The 12,258-nt window shown below is 37.9% G+C and overlaps 1 protein-coding gene across 5 annotated transcripts in view; it reads right to left on the reverse strand.

Annotated features, from left to right (window-relative positions):
* Window positions 1–2,739: 2,739 nt before the first annotated feature.
* The window catches only part of LOC103354750 (protein LBH-like), a 17,631-nt gene continuing 8,112 nt past the window's right edge, over window positions 2,740–12,258 (reverse strand). For 3 of the 5 annotated variants that reach the window (XM_008278257.1, XM_008278259.1, XM_008278258.1), the window contains exons 2-4: window positions 9,782–9,863; window positions 7,276–7,441; window positions 2,740–3,695 (exon numbers count right to left, since the gene is read on the reverse strand). In XM_008278257.1, coding sequence (XP_008276479.1) covers window positions 3,628–3,695; window positions 7,276–7,441; window positions 9,782–9,862 — 315 coding nt within the window. In that variant the 5' untranslated portion in view covers window position 9,863 and the 3' untranslated portion in view covers window positions 2,740–3,627. Of the gene's footprint in view, window positions 3,696–7,275; window positions 7,442–9,781; window positions 9,902–10,027; window positions 10,033–12,258 lie in introns of those variants that run through there. The other 2 variants (XM_008278255.1, XM_008278256.1) reach the window with 2 other exon arrangements.

Below are 12,258 nucleotides of genomic sequence, written 5' to 3' on the forward strand. Positions count from 1 at the left end.
GCAAAGTGTAGAGAAATCCTGGAGGTCAGCTTGATGCAGTCTGTAGAAGAGCTGAGACTTGGAGAAGATCAGTTTTCCAGCAAGACAATGAGCATTACTTTGTAGAAATCTGTTTTCAGTTTAACATAAAAGAGTCTTTTTCGTAAATTCTTGCCAAAAAAGCCTAATTAAATCGACCATAATTCAATGTTGTTCAGTTCAGAATGTTCTGACTGGATGAAGCGATCCACAACTGTGTGTTCATCTGAAAAATGTTCATCCAGTGAGTTTCTCACATGATGTACCTGCAGACATTTGATGGGGTTGTTGTTCCCACACTTTGACACAGCTCCTTCATCAGCTGCAGATTTCAGTTCGCACCTGCTTCTCACCTGCCGCTTTGCAAAGCTGCAACCGCTGGCTTTTAGTTTTCATGCTTCAAAAAGCAAAGTGACAAAGCAGGAAGTCTGTGCAGGAGGGCTGATGATGTTGTTTTGCCACATGTAGCGCAAGTAAGAAGCACAAATCCCCCAAAAAAGATCTGCTCGAGAGAAATTCGGTGTAACCTCAAGCATCAGGAGTCCAGTAAATAATGGACTTCACATCCAAGTGTGCTGCTGATTGGAGCAAACTGATGCTGTGACTTGAGACATTCATCTCTATCCACTGTTCAATCTTCCTGAGGAGCCATCGTGTTGTTAACGTTGTGTGTCACTCTGAGAACGGAGGCTAACATTAGCACTGTTTACACCTGACAGCTCTCGTCGCTCATGTGGTTTCAACACCTGCAGTGTCGCCGTCATCTATACTGCTGGCTGCCTTCCATTTATGGGTTCGCAATCAGAGGCCAGGAAGCCGAGCACTGAGCAGATTTGGAGCCGCTGCTGCCAAAAATTACTGGTTAACTGTATATAATCAGGGAAAAATACCATTATTTTTGTTGGTGTGTCAATATGGTGTTTTATATGTGAGAAACAGGCAGTCAACACTAGAGATGGTCCCGTTTGTACCCCCAATCCGATCCAAGTCTTTTCATATTTAGCATCTGCTAATACCATTTTTCTAGATAATACACACGAGGTATTGTTGCTCAGCTGTAGTACCCAGTTGCACCACCAGATGGAGCCTCTTACTATTTATTACAGCAGGAAACATGGGCAGTTCTATGTTGGCAAGCAGGGATGCTGCGCTAGTAAAGGGCCACCGTGACGAAGACTTCTCTGACAGAGGATTTGGACTTATTAAGGTTTTGCCCCTATTTCCTAGCAGCATATGTGCTGGTTGCAGTTGTGGCAGCAACATCAGATTAACAAAATATATGCAGATTTTTTGTTAGTTATTGATTAATACTGCTGCACGTGTTTAGTAAGTTACTCAGATTTCCAACATGTGTGACAGCGGACATAAATGAAGGATCAGACTCAGGTTCTTGCCGATACCGTCGACATCCGTAGTCAACATCATGACTGAACATTTCCACCTTATTACTGCAGTGTACCGATGACGGTCTAAAAAACGCAGACTCGTGTTTCATACGTAACAAACCTAGAGAACCAATGTGCGACTTTCCAATGCAGGAACTCAAGGCAAAGTGGAACATTTCAGCCTTCTTGTTTCTATTGCGCTGTAGGATACAACAACTGTGACGTTAACTCCAGGTGCACCAGAACTACGACTGGATGTTAGCGGCGTTAATGGCGATGTTGGGAAAGATTCAACCAAAGACACTGAGAGGGCTGAAAAAAATTAATTAACAGCGAGTCGACCCCCAAAGTAGTTTGTCAGCAGTACCCACCATGGAGCAGGTTTTTGTTTTCTCCATGACAACAGCCCAGAAAAAGGTTCTACTGAGAAGGTTCTTGTGGTTGGAAATACACCAAAACAGCCCAACTGCTTCTTCTCATCATTATTCTGCCGTCATGTCTCGCTGAATGAGTACTAAGCAGTGTTGTAGGTGAGCTGGTGTGCTCCAGCTGCAGCTAGCAGCACAGGGGGGAATGAAGATGGACTTAACAGATCTGCAAATTGTAGATGAAGCAGTGGTGCAGAGCTGCATCTGAGCTACTTCTGAGGCAGGAAGGGATTCGTTTCACTGCAGAAACCTCGAAATCTGGAACTTTAATCCACAGAGATTCTTTTTAGAGACTTCTAGGAACAATCTGGAGATTATTTCTATTTTTTTTTTAGCTGCTACTTTGGTGTCTAGTTTTGCTAACAACTGCTGCAACAAGCATTTGTTCTAATTCACACATCTGGCTAGACTGATCTCCGTGGCAACACCAACTGAGGCTCATGGGTAATGTAGTCGGTTATGGTGAGATACCAAAAGTGGTGACCTTAAAGTTTTTACTGTGCATTTAGACCAACCTGCTGTGACGAATAAGGCGTGGTTTTGTCAGAAATACTTGAAAATGTGACTTAACTGCTTTTTTAATTTTCTGGAACACAAAGGTAGAAAACGTTGGAACAAGCGAGTACGAAACCGATACACGCCGCATGTGACCAACTGAAATAGAGATCTGACGTCATAAAAGTTGGATTTACGTTGAATTTACGTTTGTAAATGCATGAATCAGGCCTTTTTTTCAACTGTTGATAACCTTACTTCACATCAGGCCTATTTTATTCTACCTGATGATTAAAAGTCGTGTTTTTCTTGTTGTTACCAACATTTTTTACTTATTTTCTAGAAGACGAAGCTGCTCGACCAACCAACGAGCGAGGCTACGACCGGCACAAACCACAGCAGGGGCAACAAAATGTAAGAATTTTTCAAAAGGTTTATTACTTGTGCAATAATTTAAGCTCCCAGTATTTTAAAAAATCTGTCTGTGACAAGCGACACACGTCTAAAATATCCTGGTTCTTCTTAACAAAATGGAAACTGCCTTTAAACATATTGCTCCGATATCCTAAAGTAGAACAACTACATTCCCTTTAACACCTACCGTATGAAGACGATGCTCACATGTTCGAGTATATTAAAGAGTGTAATGACATCGAATAAAGTCGTGGAAACTCGCCGCTATTATTATTATTATTACAAAGTGAGACCAAGATCACCAAACTAGAGCACTCAACAAACAGTGGTGTCATTTACAGTACGTCTAAAGTTAATGTAAAAACTGTGCACAGGATACAGCAGCTACCATCAGTAGTAGTAGTATGGCACGTAGCATGAGCTAAATACTTAATACAGCATTTAGAAACATCTGTCCAGCTGCAGACATCTGGACGGCGAGGGCTTGGAGCCAGAGAGAGAGAGAGAAAAATCTGTATTTACAAAGCTGGAGATGTGACAACAGTCGTATCAGACGGGGACGATAAAAACACGTCTGCTGCCAAAACTTATCTTTGAGTTCAAGCAGACGAAGAAAATAAATTTTAGTCGGAAAAGGCAATGGCAACTTGGTCCCCTTCAATCATCTTTATTAGCGTGTCAGAGGAAAGGCGCCGACACGACTCTGGCTCCAAGCCGTCGGCTGGGGTTTAAGAATCTGTTTTGTTTTGTTTTGTTTTTTGTTTTCTACACTTTGTCTCCTTCGTCGCCTCCGTCTGTTCTATCCACGAGCTCCTCTACTGAACGCCACTCATCCACGTCGGGACACACTCACAGTCACAGAGTATATTCACAGGAGGAGAATCAGTTCAGTTGGAGTCCTGCATCTCCTCGCCTGAAGCTTCTTCGTCCGCACCGGCGTCCGACTGCTCCACATCTGGAAAACCAGCAGGTGTTGGGTTTACGTTTATGCTTTCTTTGCAACAACATAAATAAAAAACTTTATTTTTTTACAGTCAACATGTAAATGAATCCCCCTTTTATACCACTTTATCTGTGATATAACAAAACAGGTAAAATCAGTAAAATACCAGGTTAAATTATTATTTTTTGCAATCCTTAACGTACATCATTTTTCTTCCAAATAAAAACAAATATCAAATATCTATAAAATAACATATATTTCTAAAGATAGAAATCCTGTAAATGTATAAATTGTGTAATTTTATGGTCAAACATAAAAAAGCAAGATTCAATTTCTAAACATACAAATTTTTAATTCGGATGTTTTTTTGTTTTTTTTTTTACAAGTTTGTTTTTGAGGGTTTTTTTGTGTGTGTGGGTTTTTTTTTAGTAAATTAATAGTAAAAAATCTCAAAACAAGGGTTAAAAATGATTTTTGAATTTTTACATTTGACATATACATATTTTTCTAATAATGGCAAATATTTGTAAAATAACACTTTCTTGACAAAACAATTACAATAACAATTAATGATTTGGCCTTTTTTTGTAAATTAATGCATTGTATGCAATGAAAAAATTGCAATCCTTGATGTACATATATTTTTTATCTAAATAATTTTAACAAATAATTTTTTGACAAATTTGAATCCAGTAAATGTTGTGTAATTTGATGGACAAATGTGAAAGAGCAACATTCAGTTTATAACAACACAAACTTTTAAAATGGATGTTATTTACAGCTTTGGCCTTTTGTAATTTTTTTTTTTCTCTAATTTTATAAGTATCTGTACCAATCAAAAGCTGTGAAATAACAATTAAAAGATGATTTTGCAGCATAAATTTGACATATACATATTTATTTTTTCTAATGACAGCAAATATTTGTAAAATTTGTTTTGTATTTGTGAAACTTTTTTTTTTTTTTTTTAAATCAATTTAAATACAGTAAAAAAAATAGTGTGATTTTATGGTCAAACGTGAAAGAACAAAATACAATTTTAAAAAATACAAACTTTTTATGTGGACTCTATTTTATTTTTTCTATAGTTAACATGTAAATGAATATTTTTTGTGATTTTACAAGTTGCTGTCTGCATTTTCACAAAATGGAGAAAATTACATTGTGCAAAAAATAAGCATTTTGACAAGTTGTTTTTTCTTTATTCTTTGTTTTTTTGTTTTGTTTTGTTTTGTTTTGTTTTTACAATATAGGTGAGGTTTGGAACTTCAACTGAACTAAAGCTCCATTTTCTCGTGACTTTAAACGAGATCCGAAGACGCTGAAACTCCTTCGCTTGTTGTCTCCAACCCAGAGAGAACAATCCCTATTTCCTGCAAACTTCAGACAGATTTCTGAGTTTTTCTGAGCTCTAATGGAGCCATGCACAAACCAAAAGTGGTACTGTTAGTTTAACATGTCAAATTTAATCTTAAATAAATCAAAAACAGCAAAGCAATGAAACGAGCAGAAACCGAAGAGGTTCATATTCTGCAATCCCCATTTTCTTTGGCCGTGACGCTGAAATCTGCTGCTCGGTTGCATTTTAAAACGTCAAGTGCCTCTCAGAAGCAGCGCGATGAAGATAAACTCCAGCAGCCGGCAGATCCACACGGGACGGCGTGAACTCCGGTGAAATGTGTCCCTTCAAACGACGCCCTCTAAGTGGAAAATTGCAGTTATTGTGAGTTGTGCTCCGTTTGGGCGCCGGCTGATTAGATGGACTCGATACTGCCGTTCATTTCTCAACTCGCTGATGCATGTAATCACAATATTATGCCGCAGTAAACCACAACACGTCTGCTCTCCAGTGTTTTTCCTGTTTTGTTCGGTTCCTGCGATCAGGTAAAACGACTGCAAAGTGCGTCATTAGCACAAAGACACGACGACATTACAAGAAGTAACCTTTACAGAGACGGATGCTAATTTTTTGACGGCCAGTCGGGGGAGAAAAATGCAAATTAAGCGACATAAATGCCAGCAGCTTGAATGACTTACAGTGGAGCAAACACCAGATAAGAACCACAAATGTTGGGAGAACGACAACTTGGGTACAAATCTGAATTACTTGGACGTCACTCGACAGTTTCCACAATGTTTTCTTAACCATTTTTAACTAAAAAAAAAAATTTTTTTTAAATGTATTTACTATTTTTGAACAGAAAATTACAGTTTTGCTGTGTTTTAAACAGCAATACATGTAATTTGACAGATATTTGCTGTTGTCTGGAAGTAAAATTCTGCATATTGAAGACTGAAAATGGTACATTTTAGAACTGTTTTTCCTGCTTGGTTAAATTACAGCTAATAAATAGTAAAATGACTGAAAAAAAAGTATTAATATGTGACTTGTAAATAATGTCCTCATCAATAATCCGGATTCAATTTATCTCAATTTAATTAATTGTTTTTTTTTTACAAATGATTTTTTTGGTTTTTTTTTACAACATTTGATGGTAAACTTACCTTTACTGTATTTAAATCAACAAAAACTATTATTTATACCATTAAAAATGCAGTTATTTTAGAATAATTATGTATATCTAGACTTGAAAAATGGTTTAAAAAATGTACTGTTATTTTATAGATGTTTCTTGTTTGGTTGCATGAAAGACAAAATCTCAAAAATCACAGAAAAAAAACCCAAAACACATTAATTTACACAAAAAATCTCTATTTTCACAAATAATAATTTGTTCTTTTACAACGTGTGACCAAACACTACACAGTTTTACTGTTTATATTTTTGCATTTTCTTGTTCATGTTGGTTTTTACACCTTTTCTGACAGGTTTGTTTGTTTGTTTGATTTTACAGATTTAGTTTTACAGTGCAAGTGATGCAGCTTCATACTCTCGTTCCTGTTAGTGAGAAATATTGGCCTGTTTAGTGAGCTACGTATAAATCATGTTTACCTTCATTCCTTACCCACTACTAGCTGCTGCTTATGGAGACACTTAGTGTTTAATCACTTCACGCTGCAAACTGTTTCCACTCTAAGAGTTAAACGAAGAAAGTTCCTCCAAACTTGAAGTCTTTTTTTAGTAAAATAAATAAACAAAAAGCAAAAGCTCAATGGTTCAGCCAGATCTCAACAATTCAACTATTAAATATAGGGTTTGACAACATGGTGGAAAAAGAAAGTTTAAACTTAGCCGATATCGATGATTATTGATCTTTTTAATGCTATATATATAGAGAGAGGTAGTTTGTTTGTGTGTTTCAGCCAGTGCTAAAGAATACAGTTTTGTCGTTTGGATGTCTTTAGCTCACATTTATTAGTAGTTTTTGGTTTATCAGGTGGTCAGAAATAACAGGAAGAAGCTTAGATTTCTGTCAAATGAGGCCACGCAGTGATTCAGTTCCCTCCAAAAATCCTCCAGTTCTGAGGCAGGTAAAACCCAGATGGAGCATTTTTAGGATTTTAGTTCTTCTTCCACCACAGCCAGACCTGCTGATGAGTCCACGTGGCTTCTGTTTACTTCCTGGTTCACCTGTGATTGGCTGATGTGAGTCTAGCGGATCCAAACGCTGGACCGGTTCTGTTTTCTCACCTGCAGTCTGTCCTCCTGGATTCTTCCTCTCGTCCGGAGACGTGGGTTCGTCCGGCGGCCAGCGCAGTTCGCCACTCTCCACCTCGGTGGCGTCCGTCGGCTCCACCACGATGGAGGGAAGCCTCTTGGACAGCTTGGGATTCCTTTCATGGGTATCTGGGAAGATCTGTGCGAGGCTCATGTAAGGTGAACTGGAGGTTTGTCATATTTGGAGGGATTAAAGCGCCGCTACTCGAACCGCACGCGAAAGAACAACAATGCGGCAAAAAGCGGATTAGGACATCTGCAACCTGTGCATCAGGTGGAAGATCTCTGTGAAGAAGGTTCTTTGATGTTAAACTATGCCTCATGCACCAGAGGCCAATTAATGAAGCGGCCATTTTGTTTTTTGGTTACGAGAACGAGCAGAACTTGTTAAGAGTTTTCTATAACCTCATTTTCCACATTTCTAAACCAACATTAACCAGCTGTTACCCAAATGTCAACAGATTAGACATGAAATTAATTCTTAAATTAAAATACCCAGAACATTTTCAGCAAATGTTAAAGAGGACAAGAACATACAAGTTAGGAATAATAGCGAGCTGACAATTGCTAATTTGCAATAAACATTAAATGCAACCGAGGGAATGCTGTTAGATTTGCAGGTCGTAAATCTAGCTCAGTTAAAATTTGGCCTGATTGTGGCGCTAGAGGAATGTAAATATAAGATTTAATTGCAATTCAGGCAGAAGTTGCTCTGTTATTTCAGTGTAGAATAAAGCGATGGAGCTATGAATGTTTGAACATAACCAGAAATAGAAAGCATTTAAATGAGTGTATTCACTAATTTGGGAAGCAAGCTGGGCTATTGTTTTACAGCAGTGGTTATAAGTGACCTAAATGTTAATTTCTCCACCACATTTAGCCCAACTTTGGCCCAAACTTGCCGAAAAACCCCAAAAGAGTTTTAAAACCAGCAGATCATATCTCAGACCTGCATAAAATCTGAACATTTTGATGCGTTACACTCCCCAACATGTTAAGAATATGGTGCTGGAGGCAGCAGCCATGGAGCAGAGCGACACCTCCAGTCATCTCAGGGGGAAACAGATGGAAACAGAATGGAGCCTGTGGTGCACAAACTAATAATACTTTGCACTGAGGGGAAAAAAAACTGTTCATCTAGATGAGAAAGTGTTTGAGCAGTCAAGGCGGTTTATTTGTTTTTCAACGATACCTGGAGGTGAAATTTTAATCGCTAACGTTATCATCAAGGGCTAGAATGTTTAGCATTGCTGGGCAACAGTGTCCACTGCTAAGACCCATAATCATAACCAAAAAAAACCCCAAAACAAACATGCAAACATTTATATTTTTGGTTTATTTATAATGTCTTTCTGTTGTTTCTTAAATATTTGCATTATCCCCTTTGCTGCTCTAACAATATAAATTTCCCCACTGTTCTCGTTTCGTTTCATATCATACAGATTTAAACCCCTAAATCTCAAACGTGTCTACTTTTGAGTCTGTGAGCTGTTCAGGAGGTTTCAGACTTCAAATAATCTGAACCAAACATCGATCCCGACCAAGAACCCGGACCAAATTGAAACTAAATCAGCCTGGCGAGTCGAGCCTGGGCTGAACTTATCACACGGTTAGTTGTGGTTTCCTGCAGACAAAAGCTGAACTCGACTCACAAATCTCTGCATCATATTATTATGAAAATTGTGAGCAGAAGTGCTGATTTGTTTTGTCTGCCACTTTGATGCATCTTCTGAAAGTTTAGTCACCGCTAAGCAGCTAGCCCAAGCTGCAGATGGGCCAAGTCTTGCTGCTGCTGCGGAGGTTTTACATTTCAGCTTCAAGTCTCCTGTTTGGTCCAGCTGTGGACTACATTTGGCTGTAATTGCTTCAGGAGTTTTAAAATCAGCAGATTTTGAAATCAGGTGGCACATAAGGAGAAACAATAGAGGTCAGCTCAGGTTGTCTTTAAACAAAAAACTCGATTTGATTCATAAAATTCCTCTGAAGAGTCGATAATACCCCAGATTAAGACGTTCTCTTCCTGTTATTTAGCATTAAATGCTACTGAGGCTAGCCTTGCAGGCATTTAGCCACAAGCCAAAGAGATTTACACTCAATGGGAGTCTTTAAACTGTGAATGTCTCCATAAAATCTCATTGCACTTCATCCAAAACGTGTTCAGATAGTTCAGTGTCGAGCAGAACGGATCCGTCCACGTACAACCACAGAGAAATAAAACAAATGCAGACGCATCAAACGGCTCCCAGCTCCACTAATCATGAAGCATTGTGTGGAGAAAATACAGTAGTAGACAATAACTCACTTGTCCTTTTGGCTCAGCTGATATAACATTTACTCACAGCAGGACTGAGTCCGACTAATGACCCGAGCAGCACCAACCCACATTTTACTCATCGCTGCCGTGACTCACCGCGGTACGATTTTGTGCTCGGATGAAGCAGAGCTGGTTAGAGATAATCTGAGCAGAAGGGAAGGATACTGTGTCCTGATCTCCTGCTGCTCCTCCGCCGCCGCCGAAGTCCTCCGTGGCCGGCTCCAGAGAGTTCATCACTTCAGTCATCCTGCAGGCGAGCAACACCGGCAACAATCCGTAAACTGTCTGCAATGTTTAAAACAGCTTGTTTTACAGATTTTCTGTCTTTTGTTAAATAACTAGTAAAATCAAAGAGAGAGAAAAAAGTATTTATTAACATGAATTATCCCAAAACAGGCCAGATCTGTGAACATCATCCACATAAAAAATATTTAATTTTACAAATGGTAGGAACCAGGCATGTAGAGTCCATCCGTTCACCTTTTCTACGTCGCACAAAGACACGGTGGTTGGAACCAAAGATCTCAAATTTGGACTCATCAGACCAAAGCACAGATTTCCACTGGTCTAATGTCCATTCCTTGTGTTCTTCAGCCCAAACAAGTCTCTTCTGCTTGTTGCCTGTCCTTAGCAGTGGTTTCCTAGCAGCTATTCTAGCATGAAGGCTTGATTCACACAGTCTGTTAATTCATAGTTTTGATGCCTTCAGTGTGAATCTACAATGTCAATAGTCATGAAAAGAAAGGAAACTCATTGAATGAAAGGTGCGTCCAAACTTTTGGTCTGTACTGTATGTAAATACTTTTTCAAATGTTATTTTACAGATTTTTCCTCAGTTTTGTGAAAAGACAAATAATAACCAGCAAATTCACAGAAAAAAAACAAATAAATTACATGTTAACACTTGAAAAAAATGACAAAAAATGTTATCAATGGTCACATCAAGAAGTTATATTAAATGGTAATTCATTCTTTTGCAGTAGTATATCATAAAATTGCCCTTTTTTTACTGTCCTTAAATCACCCAAAAATCAGATCTTATTTTTTTAAATCTTATTTTTACATGTATTTGCCGTTGTTATAAAGAAAATGTACATATTAAAGTAAAACAACGTAAATATTTTTTAAAAAGTGATTTTACATTTTTCCCCTGTTTTGGTGAAGTCATGTAAAAAATAATAAATTATAAAAATATATATATAATTTAAAAAATGACAAAAAAATGTTAATGAAATGTTATAATAAAATCTACATTTTATTCACACCTTTTTTTACTGTCCCTAAATCAGGTAAAAATGTAATTAAACTATTTAAATTACAGATAATACATAAATAACAATTTACATGTAACCCCAAAAAGCAGGCAAAAACTGTAAATAATATCTACATTAAAAATCTGATTTTATTTTATTTTTTATACAAATGATTTATTCTTTTATGTGTAACCATAAAATTTCACAATTTAACTGTATTTAAATCTGCTAAAAAATTTGTCTTGTATTGTTAAATTACAGATAAAATCAAATACAATCCCAGAAAAAAAATAAATTCAACATTTACTATTAAAAAAAAGCAGGAAAAAAAAAAAGACCAAAAGTTTAAATACTGTCAACGTAAAATAAAATCTGTATTTTTGCGAATATTAATTTGTTGGGTTTATTTTAATGTGTGACCATAAATACAAAGTTTACCTACATTATATTTACAAATATTTGCCATTATTTTATTTTTGTTCTTATATATATTTTTTAACAATTATTAAAGATAATAAAAAAATTTTAGATGTATTTTATCAGGTACCCTTGCTGCCAGAGCTAGTTTTCCTGATATTTGGTTCCAGGCTGTGGATCAGTGCAGCGTATCATTCATATTATTCAGCACATTTACTCGTGTGTCATTTTGGCAGCAGCGTCTCCAGACCCAGTCAGTGATGTTTCTGGCAGCGGCTGGTGCTAATTGGCGAACAATAATGACCAATTAGTGCCAACAATCCCAAACACACCAGAAAAACCGAGTTGCAGACGAAGACGCGGCGGCCAGCTGTGGGCTCGATGCACCTCTGCTGTCTGGTCTGCCGTCCAAACCGCCGCCAGAGAGACACCTGAGATACGTTACAGCTATACAGGCCTCAGCGCTTTGATAGGAGGAAGGAAACTCTGTCTGGGGGAACCACAGAAATGGAAGCATGAACTGAAAAGGCTGTTTGTGACTCAGCCAGCTCAGACTGCAGGAGCTTCGTCCTCTCACGCTCAGCGGCCCGAACACAGCGAAGGTTCAGCTGCTGTGTTCTGAACGCACAAAACCTCTAAATTTAAACTGTGTAAACCGTTTCAACCATTCTTCACAGGCAGCTCCTGGGCTTTCTTTTGCTCCTTTCACATTTTTACTCACTGTGGGCTCATTTCTCACTGCAATAGAAAGTCCTGCAGCAACACCACTGAGCATCTAAACTGACAGATATCAACGTTATTTGCAGCTTCTGGAAACATGACAAAATCTGCTGCGTCGATAATAAACGTACAGAAATGCTAATATTGGTTAAATGTCCTTTGGTTATTTTCACCTCGACGAGGTTCTTCTGGTCTCCGTCCACCAGCTTCTGGTTCATCTTTGACTCCTTTGGACAGAATCGCTGCAGTTCA

This window comes from Stegastes partitus, unplaced genomic scaffold (genome assembly GCF_000690725.1).
Source record: "Stegastes partitus isolate 25-593 unplaced genomic scaffold, Stegastes_partitus-1.0.2 Scaffold119, whole genome shotgun sequence".
NCBI lineage: Eukaryota > Metazoa > Chordata > Actinopteri > Pomacentridae > Stegastes > Stegastes partitus.